Here is a 25,348-nt window from a genome sequence, read left to right on the forward strand (position 1 = left end):
AAACTACAAACTTTAAAAAAAATCTATTAAAAAAAAAGCTTATATATTTTTTATTAGAATTATGAGGTCAATATCGTTGTTTTTGTGCTGAAAGTTCATTTATTCCCTCTTAGTAGAAGAAACACCGTATTTGAAACAATTTTAAATTAAATAATTTTAGTCTCACAGTTAATAAAGTGTATCTTGTTAAATGTAAAAGGATCGTTTCCAGCGTTATAGATAATAAATTAATTCCAAAAATATTTTGCAGTCTTGCCATAAGTGCTTGCTCATTTAACCTGCCCTCGGCATTTAATTTTACATGTTAGTTTTACTAATTTACAGCCAGATTTTGCGGGTTCTGCTCGATCGCACTGGTCAGCTGGGTTCCCATGCGGGGCTGGAGTTCGCAGTTAATGTCTAAACCGGGTTAAAGCAGCTCTCAGCTCGGCTTTGACCCGGCACAGGGCCGGGGGTGGAGGGGTGAGCCCGCGGTCAGCCTGTCTAAGATGAAAAAGTGAAACGACCCCAGAAAGAAAAGCCACAACTGAATGGCTTCATGTCAAACTCGGGATGAGAGGAGAATTTATTTATGCGATCTTCTAAAAGGCAATAGGTTGTTTATACGGATAAGTGCTTATGTTACTGCTGCTTGCGGTTATATCATCTGCAGACCCGAGTGTTGGATTCAGATCTGCAAAGACAGCCTAGTGAAAAATTACGTACTCGGAGTATCACATGAACACAAAGTCTGCAGCGAGAGTATCCAGGGCGATCATCTTGGATTGAATTAAATCTACAACCGGAGTGAAGAGGGACATTAAAGACGTCTAATTATACTACCAGATTTACAGCGTTAATCAATAATCAACCTATAATGGAAAACCGATACGAGAAGGTTGATTAAACCGCTGCCAAAGTAGCAATAAGTCATAAATGTGGTAGAGAATCCCTTTTTAGATCAGTGGATCATATTCAAATAACGGCCACGCACGCATCCTCCCACTTTAACCCTTAATATTGGAGGAGACTATCCAAGGAGCGAGAGAGCGAGAGAGAGGGGGGGAGAGAGAGAGAGAGAGGGAGAGAGGGAGGAAGAAGCCCACCGAACAATAGGCTCGCGACTCCCGCAGGCCGCGTGAACTCTGCGTGGTCCCCACCTCGAGCCCCTGCGTTGGCCTGTCCAGCGCGGGGACTAATGAAACGGTGAACCAGCGGTCAACGATTCTGATTGACCCTCTGGCGACCTGACGGCAGCTAGGCTACATTCTTAAAGAAGAATGCTCTTTGAGAAACCGAAGCATCGCTCCGTTGTTGTTGTCTGTAAAAGAAATCCACCAAAGTTCAGAGCTAGGGAACACCATTCAAAGGTGCAAGCTAATGACTCCAGTGTCCGAGCGCAAGAATAATTGTGAAAAATGAAAGTCAAAAAACAAAACAAAACAAAAAACTCGGGATTAATAGTTCAACGTGAATGAACTCTTTTTTTGACCATTTGTATTTTCCACATCAGCAGAAAGGTGCCCCTAAACTCTGCAGTTTAATTTTTCACCCCAAATCAATCAGAATTGTTATGGATCAGTGTTTGCTTCGCCCTTTTTTGTGTTTAGCTTTCCCACTGTTTAACGTGAAACCAATCATGCTCTACATAAAGTTTTGCTGTTCTTCTCACTCCATGCAACGCGAGCTTTTTGCTTTCGCAACAAATGGTTCTGACCGGAGTTGTCATCAAGCACTCATTCAACCAGCCATGGGAATTTGGTACATGTAAACACAAGGAATCAGCGTCTGCCAGAGCACAGAAAATCGCCTAGGGGAAGAAATGGAAACAGAAACTCTATGTGGCATCTTGACCAAATTTGCAATACAACTCTAAAAACAATGCAGACGTCAGCAATATTCATAATGATACATTACAATATAAAGAGGTGAAGTGTGTGGGAATGGAAAAAAAAAAAGGCGTGGATAATGTTGCCTTCACTGGAGCATGAGCATTGACACGTGAGACAAATCAATACATATGTAACACATACATCTTAGCCAAAATTTAATATACAAGCAAAAAGAGTCAACATGATGACTAATGCTGTCAATTGCAAGTGCACAACTTGAATTCAAATATAGTTGGGTATAAACTGTGGTGCGTTCACTGGCAGCTGACGGCAGATGTTCAGCTGTAAACATTTAGAGGCGCTGTGGACCACCATAAATGTATTTCAGCAGGAACTAATGAGAAATTTAGATTCAGTTTCAGGGCCAAGTTCTCTGAAGCGCTGCAATTTTCAGTTCAGTTCAATAAATCTGAAGTCGAGGCCAAGTTCGGAAATTACCCCCAGCCACTATTTTAATTTGGATTAGTTTCACTGCAGCTGGTAGTTTGTTTACCAGCAAACTTGGCAGGAGACCAACTGCAATTTGGCAGTTGTACTACAATCAAAGCTTGGCCGGCTAAATTATGAAAGAGATGCAACTTTTAACTGCTGGTGGGCAAAAGAATAGATCGCCTCCTCAATGATTTCTAATGGTTAAAGTAAAGAAATGTGCAACACTTGTTCAACAAAGTGAGGTCATCAGTAAGAAACGTCTCTACTACAATAAAGTCCTTTTGATATGCTAGTTTTTACCTCAGAAAGCCCAAACAATATGCCTCAGTAAAGACATGGAAGAGAAAGCGGGGTCAGACTCACAGTCACACTTGCAGAACTTCAGTCAATTGTGTTCAAGCGATAAAATTGATATCAGAGTAACTCCGACATTTTGTATAATAATTAACAAATGAGAATGTGGCTAGGACAAGGTGACCATCTCAATTTCACATTAACTAGTGCAGTTACTTTATGGGCAACTGTTTGTCCCCTTTCCAGTGGAAGCTGAGCTATTTTTCATGCAGCAAGACCAATTTCATAAACCTGAAATTCACCTCATGCCAATTATTGCTGACCTGCCTAGAATTTATGGTTTTATGTTAAACTGTAGAGCCAATTTAGAAGTTATTAACTTCAAGGACATTTACCATTATTAGGTGGGACGAAATGAAACATTTTGCAGCATATCTTTAAAATGTACACATTAAAATGATATAAGAATAATTAGAAGACACTGCCTTGTAGTTTTCAAGAACATATCACAAACTAATCCAGCTCCAGATAACCTTCTGGATCCAGGGAATCAATTCGTGCCTATGTGGAGAGCATTATTATTTAGACCGAGGAGAAGTCTGAAGCCTCAGGATGTTCTTGTCGAGCTTGCTAGTCTTCTGGATGATGGCCTCACCAGTTTACAGTAATTGCACACATGTATCAAAATTAATGTGGTATGCCTTATAATGAGTTATTGATGTCAGAAGGTACATGCTGGAGCACCATTAATGGTTTCAATAAATTATACAATGACACTTAACAACAGGTACATGCACATCTTTACAAAGACGGGACTGGCTGAATAGTGATTTTGGGCATTGTAATTACTCTTACGCAGAGCATTAGTCAACACAATGGCCTCTGTGAAAAAAGTCAGAGTGAGGGCACAGGAGTGTAAATCTCTGTCAACAACAAAAAGAAGTCATCAGCAGCCAGCCATGAAGTGAACCTTCGCCTATATATACCCTGTAGAACCGAATGTGTGTGGAGCTGCCTCAGTCACAGATTGGGTTCTTGGGGAGTCTATGGGCGATGACTAACCATCCATCAAAATCCACGACAGGGGAGGAAAAAGGGATGACTCTTTACTGTGCTCTAGCTTTGCTAAAGGAACGTGTCCTTCTTCAGCCCTACAGTTCCACACTTTCATAGATTAGAAGGATTATTTGACATTTGTGCAGTGTCAAGCACAGAAAAGTGTCCGTGAAGTGATGCTGTGCTTTGCTGCATACAAATGGATTGGCAGATCGGGCAGGATGCTTTGCTCATACTGAGTTTCACGGCATGAATTTCCCATGTGTGGGACTAATAAAGGTTATCTTATCTTATCTTATGAATTGTGATCATGCCGCTGGATCTAATTTCCTGCATGATAGCGTAAAGGTTTGCTCAGTGACAAATCATAAAATCGATATTAAGTGCAGCATCTCAACAAGAACAACAGCGCAGTATCTTGATCTGGGGTGTAGAGCTGATAGAGCCTTGGCTTATGAAAAAAAATGCAACTCTGTTTGCTGCCCTGATTACTCCACCTCTGCAGACCATTCACAAATGTAGTAAATCTGTAACTCTTCAGTGAAAATCTGTGCACACCTTCCCTTTATCTCAGCTGGAACAATAACTGTCTGATAGAAACTGAAGCTACAAACACTTCGGCTGAAAAATATCCAATGTAACAACAATGGAAGAGCTGCCTATTTAAATGGCACTAGACCGTGACACAGAAAAAAATATTCTGACAGAAAGAAAAAAGAACTGGCCACTCTATTACCTATTTGGTTGCTTATCAGTCACTCTTTAAGGGCTGCTTTGTCTAAATGACTCATTAGATCAGAGCCATTAACCCCAAAGATGCATAAGTCCAGTTGTATTTTGTCAGCCATGGCAAAGGCTTCAAACGCATTACATCCTCCATAGGAACTCTTTAATGCCTATGTTCCATCATCTTTTTACAGGAGTATTATAGGCAGGAGTAAAAGTAGTTCATGTAGTAAAACTGAGGTTTTGGCTGCGCATCAGTCTTGCCAAATCCTCGGAGAGCAGCTGCAGCCAAAGAAATCCTCGTGAAATCTTGAAGGATTTCATACGGATTAATGGTCGATTTTTGGGTGTAAAGATGATCTATTAAGACCTTGACATTTGCGATTTACCATTTTTAAAGGGATCACTTTAGCGAAAGAGCGAAATTCCTTGCGCAATGACGCTCATTATGTCTCTCTTTCTTCGTGTGAGGGCACACATTTAGCATATTCCCACTTATCTCTTTCACCCTTTTTTCCACTAATTTTGCATTAAGCTTCATTTTTTTAAGCCGTCGCATTTTTCTCTCGTTCGGCTTGATTTAACATCATTTTTTTTAAAGCCAACTAATGCATTTTTCTCCCCCTCCTTTAAAAGCCGTGCTGGTGAGCGGGACACCTCGGCCTGACCTCGGCCGAACAAAGCCAACTACTAGTCACTGTCTGGGAACCTTTTATCCCATTCTTTTATTTGAGGCCTTTCTGACCGGCCACGTTTTGTTGTCCATCCTTTGACTGGCCACAAGGCCAAATATGGCCCCGCCGTCCCTCAATATGGGCCAGATTAATTTTTCAGCTTCTGCCATCTGTGGGGGTAAAAGTCAGTCAGCTAAAAGTCATAAATCTACAGTCAGTGCGTCTTCAATAAGGGCTGTGTGGCAGAGGGTGATAGATAGATAGATAGATAGATAGATAGATAGATAGATAGATAGATAGATAGATAGATAGATAGATAGATAGATAGATAGATTTGAATTACTCATATTAACACTTTAGACTGTCAGGATTATTTTTCAGTGTCCACAAACACCTAACCGTAGCAACTTACCCGGCCAGCAAATCTTCATTAGTTCTATAATGAACATTTTTTTCCTCCAAATTATCCCATTACGTCTGACATAAACAACCAAAAGTGTCGCCTCTCATTGGCTGGCCGCAGGGTCACGTGGCCCGAGCGGCCGTCCGTCTATTTGACAGCCGCAGGATGGCTTCATGCCAGAGGGGGAAAAAGAGACAGAGAGAGGGGAGAGAAAGAAAAATTAGTATTCTCCTACCAGCCTCGCTATAAATCAATCATGGAGTCCTACGTGGTGAGCTGTAAATATGCTGAGCCGCAGTTCCCGCCATGTGAAGAAGATTACAGTAATTTTAATGAACAAGGGGGGTATTACAACAACCCCGAGGACAGTGGCAGTTATGGAGGGGGCTATATGTCCATGCAGCCCCCTCCGCCTCCCTATACACAACAACAAACCGGTTATCAACACTCTTTGCAGGGGCATCGCCGGCAAGATGGAGAGGACCCCTCGCAGCATCAAGGTGCAACCTACCCGGTCTACAGAGAGACGGACGGGCCCGTGAAGGAGAGGTTCCCCGTGGGTGACCTGCAGTGCCAGGCCTGGATGACCTGCGCAAAGCCCGCTCAGGTGCAGAGGAAAACGGCCTGCCAGGGCAAAGACAAGCCGCCCATTGTTGTCTACCCGTGGATGAAGAAAGTGCACGTCGCTCATGGTAGGGTAGCCTGAACGTTTTAATCAGTCGATCTTCACTGCCCATTTCATTTCTCCACAACATTGGTGTATTTCTCATGTTAATGTTTTTATCTGTCTCGTCTTTCTTTCTTTCTTTCTTTCTTTCTTTCTTTCTTTCTTTCTTTCTTTCTTTCTTTCTTTCTTCGTATAGTGTTTTGTCCATTTGCAAGCATCGCTTTTTGTTGTCGAGTTATTTACGATCTCAGTGAGAGTCAGCGAGAATTACAACCCCTATAAAGTTTTATGACCCTGCCCTGCTACAGCGTGTGTGTGTGTGTGTGTGTGTGTGTGTGTGTGTGTGTGTGTGTGTGTGTGTGTGTGTGTGGGCAAGCTTATGGTGTGTATCTGATGTGTAACGCTTGCGGCGGAACAAACCTTTAAAGATAAAAGTCAAAATCGTTTCTTGGGCCTCTTCCCAGTCCACCACGAATGAAGATTAGGACAGAAAAGGCTACGTGATTATATCTGGAATAAGAATTTTAAAAAATCAACTCATTTTTATTTTAAATATATTCTTAATATGGGGCTTCACCCAGGCCCATCCTCATCATTACTGAACACAAAACAAAATAAAAGCTGTAAAATAAATAAAATAAATTTAAAGCGGTCTGTAAACCACCTCTGTTCTTTGTTTTTACAGTTAATCCAAATCACGTGGGCCCGGAGCCAAAGAGGTTGCGGACGGCCTACACGCGACAGCAGGTCCTGGAGCTCGAGAAGGAGTTTCACTTCAGCCGCTATCTCACGCGCCGCCGCCGCGTCGAGGTGGCCCACGCGCTCTGCCTGTCCGAACGGCAGGTGAAGGTGTGGTTCCAGAACCGGCGCATGCGCTGGAAGAAAGACAACAAGCTGCCCAACACCAAAGGAAAGAGCAAAAACAAGAAAGCGACCGACAACAACAACAACAGCAACAGCAGCAGCGACAGCATGAAGACGGTGATAACTGTCTGAACACACAGGAGCGCAGAGTGTGGCAGTCGAAGCAGCCATGGTAGCACCTTCATTCTCCAAAGCTGATGTTGCTTAATTTATCCAGGGTGACTGCAGTCCTCAAACAATTCTCACCTGCTTTAAAGTTGCAGTTTTGACGAACACAAGTTTATAAATTCCATGATGTATTTTTTTCCCTTGTTTTTAACTTCAACTTTGGAGCATTTTAATTTTTTTCCTTTTTTGAGGTTTCATCCATATTGAATGTCATAATGAATGAATGAATGAATATATTTTAAGTTCACGGAGACCCCGACATCTCTCTGGTGCAGACAGGGAATTGCTTCATATTTAGACATCCGATGAAGACGCAAAAACATAGTGCTCGTTTGTTGCGGTGGCAAAATACTCGTGACTGCGTTGAACCAGGATGAAACAGGGTTTTCTTTTCTCTACAGGGTAAACATAATACAGGGTTATAGAACAGCTACCTAAAAGCTGAAAAATCCTAATTTATGAATATGCACGTTACCAAAATGTTACATAAACTGGCGCTTAGAGGGTAGGTAGAAGAGCAGAAACACCAAATTGCGTGTTGAGTGACTGCACAAATTATGTTTTAGCTTTTGATTTTGTACAGAGAAGCATCCAAAAATAATTCATATTTGGAAGGAAATTAGCCATATTTTTTTCTTGGATTTTATTTCCCACATTTATAATTTTTTTTTTTTTTTTTTTTAAAAGAGCCAAAATGAAGGTACAATTTTTTAACGCACACACCTGACTGTAAATCCAACTTCTTTTCTCAGGGTTACAGGGTTTTACAAAGAGATCTTTTTTTCTGAAAAAGCTTGTTTGATTTAGCACCGAGGATTAAACTAGCCCTCTGTGAAATACCATGATGTTGCGTATAAATAGGTATGTTCTCTCTTTGATTCCAGTTTAATATGCTATCGATATCTATCATAGTCTACGCCAGTACTTATGTTTAATTTGTACTAATTAGAAACATATTTTATTCTTTCTTTATAGCAAGCATCTTCGCCGTTATTTTTTCGTTACTTTTGAAAAAAAATGTGTATTCCTGTAATAATTTTATATGTGGAAATGTTTTGATAAAAATAGATGAGAAAAATAATAATAATAAAAAAAATTCAAACATTAAAGGTGTGAATATTTGTCTGTGTTGGAGGATAAGCGAAGGACCGATGATTCTGTTTTTTTTGTGGTGGTAGGGGAAGATGAGGTCGGGAGAGAATCAACGGAAGTGACGTGTGATTAGAAACCATGAATTAAAGGCGAAATCGTGATATCCATTTTCGGCTTAAGAAAATAAATAAATACATAAAATAAATAAATAAAATACGGTGTCATCTTTAAGCAGCACGGTCTTTGTCGCAGTCACAACTTAACGGGGGCTCATGATATAGCCAAGCCAAGACTAATGTCTAGTGCGTCATGGCTCCGTTGACACGCTTTTAAAATGCATGCACGCTGTCCCACGGGTGGATTTAGGTTGATCGTCACAGTTTTCTAATTTTCGAGGAGTTATTAAAAGCAGTTGAAACTAAGGAGAAAATTTGGCCTTAAAATATTTAAATTTCTGGGTATTCTGTGTCTTTTACTGTTTTAAAATTTTTGGGGATGTAAATTATTATGTTATGAGACTTTAGTATTGTCTATGATGATATCTTTGTTTAGAAGTTTATAAATCCCCGATACAATAATTCGGGTCCCTCGTAGATCTTGTTTGTCCAAATCGCGAATTTTAGTATGAATATCAATTTAAGTGAAATTGTTTGTGCCAGGATCAAGATTAGCGGTATTTAGGCCTATGTGTATAGTAAATTTACGGGAAAGGAACGTAAATCAAAGTAAAATCCCCTGAAGTAGTGGAATCATGGCTGTGTGTATTTGTGTGTTGATATGTAAGAGAAATGAGCGCTGAGTGCCAATAATTGGTGGCTTCCGTTCGAGACTCGGTTACATGTGCAGGAAAGGCACAAAGGGGCTGACACGGAGCAACCTGGATTATCTATCACACGAAGATCAACCACAGAGCTGCCACAGTCATGACAAAGAAAGTTCAGATCTTCACTAAAAACAGAAAAGCTTCTGAAGTTCTGCATGTCTGCAGTTTGAGATGTTACTCAGGGGAATACCACAAAACAACGTCAAACATCTGGAATTCAAAACCTGATCCCACTAAGACACGCGTGATTACAAACGAGATGCAATTATTCCTAAAATTTCACACCACAAATTCACACGCATTCATGTATTTTATGTATATTTAAATAGACAGAAACAGAATGCAATAATACTGAACAGCATACTTTGTAGATATGCATGTGTTTGTGTTTGTGCATGTACACCTACCCATCTTTCTCTAGTCTGTGATGAAACAGGAATGCCCCCGACTGGTAGCATTAAGTATTACAGTCTGAAAGAGAATTTTTTTTCAGGTTAAGATAAATAATATTTTTCCAGTTAAGAAAACATGGAAATATTTACATTAGAAATACATGGATATATTTATCATTAGTCCTTTGGATTAACAGAAATGTGTATAATACAATGTAATCAATGCTAAATTAGCCTTAGTAATAATAAAGTAAATGAACCAGAAACATACACATCTTTGCAAAGGTTACAATTTTGGGTTGTTACATCTATCCATGCATCATAATGTGTCTCAGTTACTTTGTCCACCTGTGTTTGCACTGTGAACACACAACAGTAAAAATGTACAACTACATCTACCTACAAGTAAGACTTTTAAGACGGGAATGAATGTTGGATATTTCTCACAAGATTAAGAGCATGGCAGGTCACTTTAAATACAGTCACGTGTTCGATTGTAAAGCTTAAAACAGGAAAGGGTGAGAAATGTCACGAGAATGAAACAGTGAAGCATTTCTTATTAAGGTGTGGACAATAACATAGCTACAGAAAAACAGAAACATGGGTGTGCCACAGGCTTGTTTAGATATGGTCGAATGCAGCAGCATTTTTCTGCAAATAGTCTGGATTAATAAACAAAATTTAAAAGATAAATCTTTAAATAGGTAAAGTACAGTCGCTGTGACTTTTTTGTAAGTTTTTAAAGATAAAGTTTTTATCTTTTATTTGGACATTATCTGTCTTTTCAGTCGTTTTCCTTGTACCTGACTATCTTTAGAGAAATGTTTTTTTCTTTTTGTTGTTTACATCACTTAACACTGACATATTAATCATTCAAGAGTAAAAAGTCATCTCACAAGGGACGAAAGGTGTGTATCAAAGAACTAATTTGGAATAGCATTTTTAGGCATTTAGTCTTTTTGCACCAACAATGCAATTCCCAAACACCTATTAGACAAAAACATGGGATGTCTCAGCATGCTGAGCAGTGTGTAATTAAAAACTATCTCCCACAGGTGAAAAGTATCTGAAAATCAACTGACACAGGATGCAACAGATGCATCTGACCTTTCAGTTGATTCATCTGTTTGCAGAAATGATCTCAATGGAAGGAAACCAGGAACAAAAGGCTGATGTATGTCAAACTATTGAAGAACTGGACTGAAAATCAGTATTCACTGGTCTTATGGAGTGATGAATCCAAATGTGAATTTTTTGGTTCATCCCCAGTATAAACAGAGATCATAAGGAGACAGGTACAACAGTGAGATGCTACAGCCATCATTTTTGGGGGCTCCATTTCAACCAGTAATGTTGGGGATCTTGATGGATGGAATTATAACTGCAGAAAAGTACAGTACATTTTTGATCCACCATCCAGAACCTCTGGAAAGCAATTGATTGCCAGCAGCTTAATTTTTGACAATGATCAATGACAAACTGTCAATGCAGTAAACGCATGTCTAGATAGAAAAAACACATAATGAAACACTATCAGTCATGGATTGGCCTCCCCAGAGCCCAGACCTCGACATTATTATAGCAATGTGAGATCATCTTGACAGAAAAAGCAGCCAACATGCAAAATGGAATTTTGAGTGTCATTAAAGAAGCCTGGAGAAGTATTCCTGATTAAAGAAATTACAAGAAAGGCTAAAACTAATACTGTGTTCATAAACTTGGTGGAAAGGAGGCAACTCCTTGAGGAGACTTTTGTTGTGATTTGGCGCTATATAAATAAAATTGAATTGAATTGAATTAAAGAAACTCCTCTGAATTAAATAACAATACAACAAAAAAGCAAATATAATAAGACAGCAACAATAAAATAGTGAGCAAAATAACGAGTATATTAACTTTGCAGATATAAAGGTATAAACACACAATACAGTTCTGCTAAAAATCTACACTTGTCAAAGAAGGATATTGTACTTGCTGCTAGGTAGGCTAGGTAGCAGCAGCCATGGAGTGTGGATGAATGCATGAATGTTACAAACGCTATTAACCTAAAATTCACACTTAGGTTGGGCAAGACACCAAACCTGCCCAAGGATACTTAAACATGCAAACTAGAGAAGTGTGGGATTGAACCACTGCCCTCTATCTCCTGAGCCACAGCCACCCCACACCAACAGTCAGATAAAATCCATTCACATTTAGGTTTTGCTGACTTTGCCCTCCAAATGTATGTTTTCTGCCCTGGACGTTATCTCTTTAATCCTATGTTTGCTGTAACAAAATTATCACATAGATTTCAAATAATGCTTCTCTGAGTCCATGTCTCTCTCACTCTGACATGATGTGTCTGTTTTAGCCAGTTTTATATACACTTTTTTGTGCGGTTAGTTCTTTTCCTTAAACCCAAATAAAAAATGCTACTTTAATAATATGTATTTTTCCATGCATCAAAAGCCCCAATTATTTCTAGTTAAATATAACAATATTGCTACAGTAGCCTGTATGCGCGTCCATAAAGTGGAACTAAAAATTAATGCAACCGTTTCTCTTACGGACATCAATCGCAGGCGGACCGGTCAGTGACTGCAGAACAAGTACTTGCCCTTAAACTTGCAAGCAGTGCTGTTGCTCAGATCGCTCATTATTCTAATCATTATTTAACAATAAGAGTACAACAGCAGCACTATGTCTCTTGCGGCAGAGGCGTTCATGTCGCAGATGGCAGGTAATATGTTGACTTCACCCCGTTTTTCTAGTGATTATGAATAACATTAGCCAGCTAGCTACCAAGAGCTAGGGTTCACAGTAACATAGGCTCTTTACAAATGTAGTTACTTACATATATGGACCTTTAGCTGTTACTATAGCTGCCTTTGTTCGCCTTTTCTTGGTTTCTTAAACAAAGACTGACTGGCCTGGAAAACCCCCAAAGCACTCTGTCATTCTGCATGTCGTGGATTGCTTGGCAGGTGTAACACAGGAATCTAATGTAAATAGCGCCATATTTCTGTTTACTGTTAAAAGCATAAATCAGCAGGAGAACGGTGAATTCAAGCGGAAACGGCTCAAGAGGGCTAATGTTAGTGACAACCCCGTATCGTTACAAAATCGGCTCAAATCTATCAATTTTAACAGAGACATGCTCAGAGATTCCCCCGGTGGCTGGAGGCTGTACTGCAAGGACGGCGGTGTAACAGCATAGGTCGTTGAGTGAGCACCGTGCGCCCCGTGTCTGAATTCTTTATAATCGTTTATCAAATAACTTTATATGAGTAGAAGTGAAGAAGAGGGTGCAGTCAGGGTGATGTGGATGGAGATGAGTGTCCGGGGTGATTTATGTCAGAAGTGAGCCAGAGTGAAAGGGAAGGTCTGCAAGATGGTAGTGAGACCTGCTGTGATGTATGGTCTGTAGACGGTACACTAACAAAGGTCAGTGGTGCTAAGGTTTTCTTTGGGAGTGAGCAGGATGGACAAGATTAGAACTAAGTATATCAGAGGGACAGATCAGGTTAAGGAGTTTGACAAAGTTAGAGAGGTGAGGCTGAGATGGTTTAGATATTTGCAGAGGAGGGGTAGTGAACATGGAGCTGGCAGGCAGGAGGAAAAAAGGAAGACCACACGAATGGTCATGGATATAGGCTAGGAGGACATGCGGAGAGTTGGTGTGAGATGAAGGCAGATGATCCACCGGGACGATTGTTAAAGGAAGAGTCAAAAGTAGACAAAGAACAATTAGTAAAAGAACGTTGACAGTCGATCCCACAAGCAACATTATAGGTTAATGAGTCACATTATCACCGTATAATTGTGTGTCTTTCCCTGCATGTCTGTTTCTGATGTTGACAGCTGCTGAGCCGTGGCCTGAAAATGCAACCTTGTACCAGCCACTGAAGGGTGAGTTAGTGAAATGGAGGCACAAACATAATGTCAATAGCAATATAGCTATTTATATATTTTGTTATTTTTGCAGAGGATCAGATTCTCCTGTCGGACTGCGCCTCATCTCTCGCTGTTCAGGTAAAGCAAACATACATGTACACACATTACACACCTTGCTCAATGTAATGTTTATTTGTTAATTACTCGGCCTGTTGTGCTCAGGAAACAAGGAAAGCTTCTGAACGTTTTAGTGGTTTTAATTCAAATATTTAATACTATTTTCATTATTTAATTAATGAAAACTGAACTTGTATAAAAGCTTTCAGTTCTTCATTGCACAATTTTGAACATTTAACCAGCACAAAACTGATATAAGATAACAGATGAACATTGGCTGCTGCCGACAATTTAATGTCAACGTATTTGGTGTCTTATTAGTTGACTGCCAACTAATAAGATACTGATATTAGGTTGTTATACTGCTGAAAATATATACATATATTTTTTTTAATGCATCAAGTATGAAATGCAGTTGTTGATATTATCTGTATTTGACCTTTTGACCTCTACTCTGACTTTGGATTTGACCTTACTCATGGAAGGAAATCTGCATTGCTGCAAAATAAAGTTAACTGATTTTTTTAAAAGCATATCAAAGTATACCACAAGTAATATTTTTCATTTACTTTCACAGTATGTTTAGTTAATGCATTCATCCGAATGAATGATTTGAGACTGGGAGGAGATGCAAACCCAACCTCATGGCGTTACACGCTAGTGTCCTCCTAGTGCTTTTTTCCTCAGCTGCTTAATTCTGTTGTGTTTCTGATGTGCAGGCGTACCTGAGGATGTGTGGTCTGCCAGTTCAGGTGGTCTACAGAGCAAACGCTGAATACATGTCACCTTCTGGTAAGTACACATGCCGCTTCAGAGACAAATTCTGGGTGTCTGATCTCAATACTGTGTAATCTCAGCACTCATACTGCTCATTAAAACATTACACAACTGTACACTGTAAGCTGGTTTGAAAATTGTTAGTTAGGATTTTAGTAGAAATTTTAGTCTTACTCCGCTATAAAATGAAATGCTAAGTTTGCTTCCAGGTTTCGTGTAGGTGCATCTGGAAGTTACTTTGTTGCAGGTTAGCGTTTTGTGTTGAATTAAATGTGATGATTTTAATGCCCAGCCTTTTTATGTTTGTGTCCATAGGTAAAATTCCCTTTATCCACGTGGGCAACCAGGTGGTGTCAGAACTGGGGCCGATTGTGCAATTTACTAAAGCCAAGGCAAGTGTTGTACAGATGAAAGCTGTTATTGTTTCTTTTGGCAAATTCTCTTCCAGTTTTTCCCAGTAGAGGAGCAGATTTTCATATTTCTTTCTGCTCTTGTCTTCTTTTGGGTACTTAGGGTCATTCTCTGAGCGATGGCTTAGATGATGTTCAGAGAGCAGAAATGAAAGCGTACATGGAGCTGGTCAACAATATGCTGCTTACTGCTGAGGTATGAAAAACATAAAAACCATAACATACTGATACTAGAACTTCAGCACATATACAGTTTTTATGAGTGTGTCTGAGAAATATCCTCTCACCCATGTCCTCATCTCTCTACAGTTGTACATTCAGTGGTGTGATGATTCTACAGCCACTGAGGTGTGTACACCAGGCTTTAATAAGTTGTTGTTGTTTTTTTAAAGTCTTGATAACCTCCTAATCAGCTGTATCTGTTTTTGTAGATTTCTCGTCCCAGATACAGCAGTCCGTACTCATGGCCTCTCAATAAAATCCTCGCCTACCAGAAGCAGTGGGAGGTGCGCAGGAAGATGAACGCCATTGGCTGGGGAGGGAAAACGTTGGAGCAGGTTAGCAACAACCTGGAAGTGAAAAGCTGTTTTGCCAGCACTACATTTCCCTTTCTGCAATCAGAAAAATAATTTCATATCTTATTCTTTTAAAGGTGGAACTCTTCAAAGTTTTACAGAATTGATCTTTTAGACTGTTTGAAGGCCCTTAAGTATAACTTATTTGTGTATGTAGGAAAAAGAGCCCAGTCTGATCGTCAACATCAGACTGTCTAGAAAAAAAATAAAGTAAACAAACATGTTTTAAAAGTCTTTATGTCCTCATGTATTTCAGGTTTATGAAGATGTGAGTCAATGCTGCCAGGCTCTCTCTCAGAGGCTGGGAACACAGTCATACTTTTTTAATAAACAGTATGTATTTTTTTTTTTTTCCTATCTGTATGTTTGTGGTTATCGCTTTCTCATTTGTCTTGTTTATAACAACTGAATAACAAATCTACATCTGAGTTCTCCAGAATCCTTTCTCCAACCCCTGTTATAGGTGTCCACACCAAAAAGGAAATGTTTTTAATTATTGCAAGCAGTTTTCCTTGAGCACCACCTTGTGGTTTAAAATTGTAACGATCTCGTGATCAACTGAGAAGCTTTGTTCTGTACTCCCTGACAATATTTGATTTGTGTTAAAACAAAGTATTACAAGTGAAGCCAGTGTCTGTAACATCTCATTTCTGATTATATTTAAAGCTGAAGGAGTGCCAGTCATTAACCGTGTGGTGTGTGTGTGTGTGTTATAGGCCTACGGAGCTGGATGCATTGGTGTTTGGCCATCTCTTCACTATACTGACTACTAGACTGACCAGCACTGAGCTGGCAGAGAGGATCAAGAGCTACAGCAATCTTCTGTCCTTCTGCAGACGCATTGAACAGACCTACTTTGAAGACAAGAGCTCCTGAAGGACTGAAAATAACATATCTGTCTCTCTATCACCTCTTCTCGTACATTCTTTCCTTCTCTCATTCCCCAGATTGTAGCCCCAAGAAGCTGAAATGCCTAAAAAAAAATTGCATACGTGTCCTTTCTCCTATTTTTCCTTCACTTTTGGCTTCCTGTTCATACATCATCTCCAGAAGTTTAAGAATTATGAATGTCCTGAAGTAAGCATAATTTTTAAGTGTATTAAGAATATGTAAAAGAAAATGTCCTGAGTTAAATGTATTTTTCAAAATATTATGAGAACAAATGCCACATATGCTAGTAACTGTGATCGTCACAGTTAGTAGAACACCTTGAGAATCCAGCTTTATAAAAAGTGAATACAAAAAGGTTGCTATACAACCTTAAATCAGTCTGAAATGAACATCAAAGATTAGGATTAAAAGCTGGTCAGACTTCTAAATCTTGTGCTTGTCAAAAGTGCGTTTCTAAACACCCACTGCCTCGCTGAAAACCGAGGTGTGGATTTCCCAGCCTCGTGACATGACTGCATTTCAGAAAACAGAACTCCACTTGACCTACGTCCGAGGTCAAATGGCTCACTGTGTTTTTCCTCCAGGGCACTCGCAAAGCTTGCAAGAAATGTGAAACGCAGAGAGAAAATCCAGAGAGAGGTTGCTTTTTATTCTGTACAAAATGCATGAACATAATCAAGAAGATGTGATTTATTCCTTATTTTTTCATGTTTTACTTGTGTGAATAGAAAGTGCCTACATGATGGAATACACTTACACATTACATTTCTCCCCCAAATAATATGTGTTTGGAAGTTTGTTTGATATTGTTTGAAATTATAACACAAAACTATATAGTGGCTCTTTCATTAGGTACCCCTGTATGTTTTAGCATCGGGTTTTATTGGATTAATCCCTCATATGTTGCCAAAACAAAATCTGAAAGAGAAGTTTAAAAAGACGGAACATGCTGCCAAGTTATCGGGTGTCTGTTTCTACCTTTGGGTCTAATACAAGCTCAATGGTAATGTCTGATCACCTCTGCTTGGCCTCGAGTTGAACAGGTTGTGAGTGTGTGACAGACGGGCAGAGCGAGTGTCTGTCTTCCAGGTTTCCTGTGAGGTCGGGCTTTGACCCTTGAACTTCCAGGAGCTGTGGCATCATGACTAATGACCTGCAACGACCAAATGCTGCACACTTGGAGGTCATCAGCCAGACACCAGACAGAGATAAATACATGGAAAAACAAAAAGGTACATCTTATTGAAGACATGTACTCAAGTCTGCAGTTATTTGTGGATTTTCTTCATGCTATATTAGGGTTTTAATTAATTATTAACCTCTAGAAATAGATCTAAAACATACAAGTAAAAGACTAAAGTAATGTGAATTAGTTTGGTAGGAAATTGTAGGTCTGCTGACAATTTCTCAGCATTGTTCTCCATCATCTGTTCAATGTCATTTGTAGTTAGGTCCTTATAAATATTCTCAGGGTTTTTTTTATTGTTGAACATTTATAAGGAGAAAATGTAATGTACGCAAAACCACAGTGTGAATAAAATTTTATCCTTTATTTGTCCAGGTAAAAGTCTCAGAGATTAAAAAGAAACCTGGCCAAAAGAAACCTGGCCAAGAGGGCAACACAAAATGCAACAAATATAACATATAGCAATATAACTACAAACATCTGAATCATATGAAATAGCACATCCTTACAAGAGTAATTCACATTATTATCATGCTGCCCAACTGCAAGCTCTAGATTTTGAGCTTATGAGGGGGAAAAGGGTAAACAATGCATGATTTCTAATGTGAATCAACTGATTTTAAGCCAAAATAGAGTCAACAGTAGTGGACAGTGAGAATGTTTTATGGTGCAGAGATAGTAATGGGCTTATTGTCAAAACTGGTGACACCAGACGAGCACAATTTTCCCTGATTGCCCTTGATTCTACTCTCCTGCATGGAGGATGATTACAGCCGAGTCCACACATCTCTGACTTTTCTGCTACCTTTAAAATGTTCTCATGCGATGTCCAAACTCTTATTTTGGCCTTCCACTTCAAGGAGACAATGCCTGAGGCCATTAGAGGGGGCAAAGGGTTTCAGGTTCAATCTGTGGCAATGAGTTTGGGGTTGAAGGGCAAAGGTACAGCCTTGACTGGTCACTAGTCCATCACAGGGTAACACAGTCTTATATCCACATCTACAGTCAGTTTTGAATCACAAATTTACTCAAGTCAAAAGCTTGACAGAGGAATATTAGAAACCAAAATGATGTTATTCAAATTCATAAAGTGCACAGAAAACTGAAAAACATGCATTTGTCCTCCCACACAAGCTTAATATTTGCATATAGGAAGGGACTGCATACAGATATATTTTTGAAACATGGACAAGATTTATCACTGAAGCAGGTTTACCCCGAGCTACAAATTGTATTGAAAAAGTTTGTCCAGAAGGGGGCAGCATTGGGATTCCAAAGTATCTTGCAGTGACAGGGTTTTAAGGGATTTGGGGCCAGCTTGTCAAAGCAAATTTGTAGTGGATTTTCTCAAACTGCGGTTAGGAAAAAAGACTGAAAGAGGAAGAAAAAGGATGAAACAAATGGCAAGAGAGTCTAGTTTAACTGCTTTTCAGTTTTGGAGAGAGAGAAACATTTGGTTCTTATTATGAGAAAGAAAGAAAGTCACACAGCTGGTTGCACTGGTTATCATTATGTTTCTTGATCATGCTGGGTCAGTACTCAAATTCAAACCACTGAGGAATTTGAATGGGTGGAGCTGTACAGTCCAAATGCACTTAGAATTATTATTTTCAGCTGTGGATTTCATGTGATTGCCTGGAACAGACGATGCATTTTCTTTTGATAATATTCTTGATCGATGTATACGTTTATAGATTTGTTCCCCCCAAAAAGTCTTCCCATGTAACAGTTCAGCATTCTCTTTTGATAGATTAAATTAAAGGATTGTACAATTAGTTAATATGAGGGTGGCGATGGGAGGGAGGCAAAAATGAAGATCATTGCCAAATCGTGGGAGTCATTGTCCCATCATGGAAGAAGTGGACAAAGTAAGTTTTGAATTCAAGGATGTGAACGTGCATCTGTACATGTGCTGTGATATCAGATTAGCCAATACGTCTGGAGGTTGATAATTACACAGCTTGATTTTCAGAGTGAGTCATGATGCATAATGTGGACTTTCTGTGAAAGAGGTTGTTTTTTCACTCATTTTAATTGCATCTGGTGTGTGTGAGCAGGTTTATGTATGCGTGTGTGTGTCTATGCAAGTACTGAGTTGAATCAATGCAATGTGTCGTTTCTGATGCTGCGACCCAGTAATTCTTTAGTCTCATTCACATAAACTGGATCAGCATGTCTTCTCAGGTGTCAAAGCATAGGGGTGGTTTAAGTGATTTGGAGACCTCAGGCAGTCGCACACTGAGCTAAGTGCCTGTGGGTTTGTATATGGGTGTGAGACACACACACAGAAATCTGTGAATGTTACGTTTTAACATGACAGAATCATCCCACCCTTGAAAAAATAATTTCACTGAGAGTGAGTGGCTGACTTTGCAAAATATGACATGACACAACCCCCTACATTCACTGCAATTTACCACCACTCTGCCAAGACTCGCTGCCATTACAGCTCTGCTGGAAACTCTGCCTCTCTACTCACATTTCACACTCATGGAAAGAAACAAAAACTATTTGCAGGCAATGATTTTCAGGGAGAAAAGGCGGAACAGCTTTCTAAGTCTGTGCAGAAATGTACCCTTTTTTGTTAAAAACAAATATGTATAGACTTCAACTTAAGAGGTCTTCTCTGATTAGCAGTCTCTTAGGTTGTGTTAAACCTAAATCTAAAGCTAGTTTTTATTCATTGCCTTTAGAGGTAAGGAAGCACTTTTACAAATTTTACAAATATTAGTTTATTTATCATGATGATTACTCAGCGAGGACAGTCAAGATTATAAACTGGAGTTAAAAGATGTGGACATGTTGGCTTTTGAGTTAAATAAAGAATCAGTTGTTCTTTTTAAAACATTAAACTAATTGAAGCATGAGTATGCCAATAGAAACAAATCTATTATATTTTTAAAATTTCTTTGTTGTTTTTACTATTATCCTTTGTGAGATGATTGGCTTTAAATATTAATCCCTTAAAAGTGTAACATTTTAACTATGTGATCAAATGTTTCCCTGCAACCGTTCACATTCTGAAACACTCTGCACAGGAGCTGCAGCAGCTGTTTCAATGCACCAGAATTTACTTAAGCAAACATTTCCCTGTCTGGTGCCACTGAGAAATTTACTTAAGTAAACATTTTTGCACCCAGGCTTCTTATGAACCCCTCCTGGTATGATCTGATATGCAAAACAGTATAAAAAAGCGATATAGTTTAGTAAAACGTAAGCACTTTCATTGTAACCTACAGAAAAGGCAGACGACATCTCATTTTTTGATTTCTTGGTCCTTTCCCTGCAGCCAAACCAGGGTTTTCTACCTCTTTCTCCAGGTAAGTTTCCTTGTTTCTAACATTTCCTTTAAAAGGCTATATTTAGTTTCACATACTACTCTTGTAGGACACCCAAAATGCAGTACGCAGGAGATAGAGTTTGCAAACAAAAAGTGAGCTTTATTGCTGCTGGCAAGTCCAAGAAAAACTCTAAATGAGAGGAGAAACAGAATCCAAAAAACAGAAAGAAGCAGAAATAATGTATGGTCAACACAAGAATCATACATTTAAAACTAACCTGTATCCCTCATAAATGGGATCTAGATTCCAGACTGTTGCCACAGATTCTCTGGCAAATGAAAGTGCAATGCTAGAGCAGGGGGATCCCAACCTTACTGCTGCAGTAAACTGCAGTTAAACTGCTCAGTTAGCACCAGCAGGATTCTTAAAGTAAGCTAAGGACAGCTCTTGGTTATATTTTATGTAGCCTTCGAGTACTACAAGGAAAGAATGCACCACTGTAGATTTCATTAATCCACAGTTCACATCATACTATGACAATGTATTGCTGAATAAAACCAGGAGAGCATTTCTCTTTACTTTCAGCTCATGTTGTTCTAGCTGTCATAGCTCATCAAATCTTCTTCAGCTAAATCACTATTGGCTAAAAAAAAAAGAAAAAAAGAAGAAGTTATAAAGCAGAAAGGACTCGTTAGAAAGATGAAACATGTTTGATGTGTGTTGATTTTCCTGTGTGGCCCACTACATTTGCACTCTAGTCATCAAAACTTTAGCATTGATTCACAAACACACACACAAACCAATGAATTACTTTAATTGCTTTGTCATTGTTGTTTAATTAAGTGATAAAGGACACTAGTGCACCAGTTAGGGTAGTCATTCTCACTCATATCTAATATGTTGCAATACACACCTGTGTGGCTGCTTTTGAGAGTATGTTGACTTCTGTATACCTGAAACATCTTATCATGTGTGTCTCCATCACGTGCCATGGTGATCATGCTTGTTTATATGTGTGGATTCACTTTATAAGCATGTAAGGAGAAGCTGGTTATTGAGAAAGTGTATTTTGGGGGTTTTGTGATGGGGTGATGTAGATCAGAGTGGAATAAAGAGATTAGCTGTGTGTTGATAATCCTCTTGTCAAAGTCCATCCCCTCACACTAACACATGCGCACGTACTACCATTTTATTACTGTCTCCTTTCATGATGTCTTCTCTTACCAGCCATGTTGTTTCTCGTTGTTGTGTTCAGCCTCATCTTTCACAGTTTATGCTGATAAACTTGCTTTGCTGCAGCAGACTTAAAGTCAGAATTTACATGTTTAAAAAAACAATAAGTCTGATTTGTCTCAGGCAGGTTGTTGTTTACTCTAATAGGCTTAAACATTTCAAAGTTTCATACTCATACTCTCCCACGTACCTCTCAGAAAATCCCAGTTTTACATACATATCACCCAATGTTTAATTCTCACCCTGCAGGAATAAGAGACACGTGTTTAAAATAAATAGTAAAAGCTGTCTGCTCCCCCTGAAATGTCTTTTCTTACAATGAGTTAAAAATAATTCCCCTCCATGGTCTTAAGATGCATTAATTTTAATATGAATGGAGTTTCAGGTACATAGTGTTAATATTCATTTTCTGTACAAATAAAGAGATTGTTTCATGTGCTAGCACTCATTCAATGGAAAATCAATGTAAGCGTGAATGTAATCAAGGACAAGAAATGAATAACATCATGGATTTGAGCCAGGAGTTGGAAATCTTCCACCGCAGCTGAAAGGTTCCTTCCACAACACTTTAAATCCACTTTCTTAGCAAGCGGTTATCGGATCATTTTTCCTGCCAACATTTAAAGAAACTATAATATTACTGTTTTGTAAGTCAGTGATTCTGCTGATGATTAATGATGAGTGTTGTGGTCAAGACAAGTCTATTAAAGGCTCATGGTTCCCTTCAGTCAGTACGGCTCTTTTACATCTGGGTCTGGTTTACAGCACAATCAGCAACTGAGCTGCAGTGTCATGCATGTGAAATGAAATGAAAGCAGTGCGTTTAGTCAAATTTGGTCAAAAATATGAGTGTTTGAAACATAAAGAGTATACAGTTCTCCAGCAGAGAAGTGGATTATGGCATATGACTAGCTTTAAAACTGTCTCCACCATGAAAGCTGGAATCCACTCTAACCACTGTGAATGGATCCCAGCCCTCAGCTTCAGTGAAATACAGAAAACTACAAAGTTTTCACAGCATGTCTTTCACTGTCAAATGAGACATTGAGATCTATTTCTGGCATTTTGCCTTTATTGGATAGAGACAGTGAGAGAGAGACAGACAGGAGGGAGGGAGGGAGGGAGGGAGGGAGAGGTGGGGGGCGTTCAGCAAATGGCCCAGGAGCTCTCTGCAGTAGACTACAAAGTGAGCTAAGGAGGGACCCTAAATAACACATTTTTGAGGAAAGCATCATTTTAATAAGCCATCCTTGAATTGTTCTGGTATTCAATAAAGTATAAAAAAATATTTTTAGCTTTTTCCAACCCATCTTCTTTTTCTTCTAACTTCATACCACCAGTCGCTGGAGATGTTAAAGATGCACCTTCTTCACTAGATTAATTCTTTCTCCTTTTCTTATTTTACACCCTCGATTTTTTGAGACATGGAAACAATCAGAAATGAACATTTTCTGTCTATGTCAGCGTGTGTGGTATTGCTAACTTGCTTAAATCCTTTAATGCACAGGGTCATTTTTCCAACAGTGTCTCAGGTTGCAAACACAGTCATTTAAATGTCAGGAAAGGAGTTTACATTTTCAGTTTAGACAGATATATTTTGTGTTTGTACTGTATTATCTTGCACACAAATCACTGGAACTTATCATAGAGTCACACCTACTCCGCTCAAATTAGTCTGCGTAGTAATCACAGTAATCACGTTGTGGCACCCATTTCCTTCTCTCCAGCCCTGGCCTCAGCAGCTGAAAGACAACATTTTCCAAAAGAGTGCTTGCTTAGAGATATTCTGCCTTCCCGTGTTGGAAATTCATCCAGCAATGCTGAGAGTCTTGAGATTACTATTTGGATGCATGTTGACTGCTCAGAGTACAAATAAGGATAAAGAATATACAGCTCTGAACTAAACCTGTAACCCAGGTGCTTTATGTTTTTATGGCATAAAACCAAGCAGATACACTTTTAGAGCATTTTGTGGAACCATGGGACAATAGCTCCACCACTAAATGTATACTTTCAGTACTTTATTGATCCCCATGGGGAAATTACTCTCTCTGTATTTGACCCATTCACTCAGTGAAGCAGTGGGCAGCCACTAAGCAGGCGCACCGGGGAGCAGTGTGTAGGGACGGTACCTTGCTCAGGGGTACCTCAGGGTGGCCGTTCAGTGGAGCCGAACCCCCGACCTTCCGATCATGGGGTGACCACTCTACCTACTGAGCTATCCCTGCGCAAAATGATTCACAGGCCCCAGCGAGATTTGAACTCACGACCCCTGGTTTACAAGACCAGTGCTCTAACCCCTGAGCTATGGAGCCTGGGACAAATGTAAAGTATACATTATCATTATTAAATGCAGCAATATGTCTTTATATGACTCAAGATTTTAGCACAATAATATAGATCCTTTTGTAGTCTTGTGAGCATGCACAAACTATCTGGACATTTTTGTGGGAATAAAAATTTTTGATTTTCATCAGTGTTGTAAAACTGAACTTTGCAACACTGCAGTAAACTATCAGTATGGCAATCACCACCATCTTCCATAGTTACATAAAAGTCATTCCATAAATGATCATATCCTAAATAATCAAAAATATGCTGAGTTGGTCGGTGATTATTACATCCTTTGTACTTTCAGTTCAGGCATTGCATCTCTTTAAAAGGTTATCTTCAGGCAGAGAACTGTTGTTGTGTCGAGTGATTGACAGAAAGCAAAAAGTGGCTTAATGAATGTGTGGATGGGAAAAACTCTCAGCAGAATCCTGCATGTTTACTATGATGGTTTACTTAACTCCAGAACTTGTCTTTTAATATTAAACAACAGCAGATGGCTTCTGAAGGGAGGAAAACAAGCCTCGATATCTCCTGCTATGCCGAATGTGTGCAGGCACCGAGAGGAACAACGCAGAGGCAAAGGGGAAAACTACAAGTCTGGCACAAATAGTGAGAATAAAAGCGGTGCGATATTCATCCTGGAGAGAAAGTCCTCGGCGTTCACGGTGTGACATTCTCACACTCTGCTGTTTGTGTTTTAAAGCAGTCAACAGAAAAAGGCAAGGTTTCAATCAAGAAACACGCTGGTCTGATGGAGAGAAAGCGAGTCATGCGAAACCACATGTTTTAAATGTTAGTTAATGTTGTTTAGCTGTAATTTGAGGTGTGTTTCATTTCCTGAAGCTGTCACTCTTTCTCCAATGACCTCACTCTTAGAGTGCGCTTGCATTTGAGGCCCTGTTCGAACATGAGGCTTAAGTGGCCCCAGAGACCCCGACACCATGCAATCACACACACGCACACACATATGTACCCTGAAATTTAATGATCATGTGAACCGCAATGAAAATGTGTGTGCGTTGCACTGCGTGAATGTGTGTGCAGACTAAACACTGACCGACATTGCTATTTTTACTGATTAGAGGTTGTTCATAACGAGACCTATTAACATCAGACCTTAAAACACATGCATGCACACCAAAACTTCAGATTCAGTCTGCAAAAGGCAGAGCAAGAACATACCCGCTGGTCAAAGCAAGTGCTTGT

General features: G+C 39.4%; 2 protein-coding genes, 1 long non-coding RNA gene and 1 other non-coding gene across 5 annotated transcripts; 2 read left to right on the top strand and 2 right to left on the bottom strand.

Annotated features, from left to right (window-relative positions):
* Positions 1 to 240: 240 nt before the first annotated feature.
* On the bottom strand, positions 241 to 13,299 carry LOC102083283 (uncharacterized). Of its 2 annotated transcripts, XR_269701.4 has the most exons (4): positions 12,299 to 13,299; positions 9,478 to 9,541; positions 5,466 to 5,625; positions 241 to 5,223 (listed from the first exon to the last, which is right to left on the bottom strand). It is a non-coding gene; the product is annotated as an uncharacterized LOC102083283 (long non-coding RNA). The 2 variants fall into 2 exon arrangements; XR_002064389.2 differs by having other exon boundaries at positions 5,133 to 5,625.
* LOC100534467 (homeobox protein Hox-D4b) lies at positions 5,620 to 7,832 on the top strand. Its single transcript, XM_003438338.5, has 2 exons — positions 5,620 to 6,148; positions 6,809 to 7,832. The coding sequence occupies exons 1-2, from the start codon at positions 5,713 to 5,715 to the stop codon at positions 7,117 to 7,119; spliced, it is 747 nt and encodes a 248-aa protein (XP_003438386.1). The 5' UTR covers positions 5,620 to 5,712; the 3' UTR covers positions 7,120 to 7,832.
* Positions 12,038 to 16,889, top strand: mtx2 (metaxin 2). The gene is made up of 10 exons (XM_003438337.3): positions 12,038 to 12,184; positions 13,306 to 13,353; positions 13,430 to 13,476; positions 14,175 to 14,247; positions 14,548 to 14,624; positions 14,746 to 14,838; positions 14,952 to 14,990; positions 15,074 to 15,199; positions 15,474 to 15,550; positions 15,934 to 16,889. The coding sequence occupies exons 1-10, from the start codon at positions 12,145 to 12,147 to the stop codon at positions 16,091 to 16,093; spliced, it is 780 nt and encodes a 259-aa protein (XP_003438385.1). The 5' UTR covers positions 12,038 to 12,144; the 3' UTR covers positions 16,094 to 16,889.
* Positions 16,890 to 24,050: 7,161 nt separating this feature from the next.
* Positions 24,051 to 24,123, bottom strand: trnat-ugu (transfer RNA threonine (anticodon UGU)). Its single transcript has one exon. It is a non-coding gene; the product is annotated as a tRNA-Thr (tRNA).
* Between the last annotated feature and the right edge of the window lie 1,225 nt (positions 24,124 to 25,348).

Source organism: Oreochromis niloticus, linkage group LG13 (genome assembly GCF_001858045.2).
Source record: "Oreochromis niloticus isolate F11D_XX linkage group LG13, O_niloticus_UMD_NMBU, whole genome shotgun sequence".
In the NCBI taxonomy this organism is placed as follows: Eukaryota; Metazoa; Chordata; class Actinopteri; order Cichliformes; family Cichlidae; genus Oreochromis; species Oreochromis niloticus.

Coding starts and splice junctions, on each gene's coding strand:
- mtx2 (XM_003438337.3), top strand. CDS start 12,145: ATGTCTCTTGCGGCAGAGGCGTTCATGTCGCAGATGGCAG. Junction 14,248..14,547: donor TGAATACATGTCACCTTCTG/GTAAGTACACAT, acceptor TTGTGTCCATAG/GTAAAATTCCCTTTATCCAC. Junction 14,839..14,951: donor ATATGCTGCTTACTGCTGAG/GTATGAAAAACA, acceptor ATCTCTCTACAG/TTGTACATTCAGTGGTGTGA.
- LOC100534467 (XM_003438338.5), top strand. CDS start 5,713: ATGGAGTCCTACGTGGTGAGCTGTAAATATGCTGAGCCGCAGTTCCCG. Junction 6,149..6,808: donor GAAAGTGCACGTCGCTCATG/GTAGGGTAGCCT, acceptor TTGTTTTTACAG/TTAATCCAAATCACGTGGGC.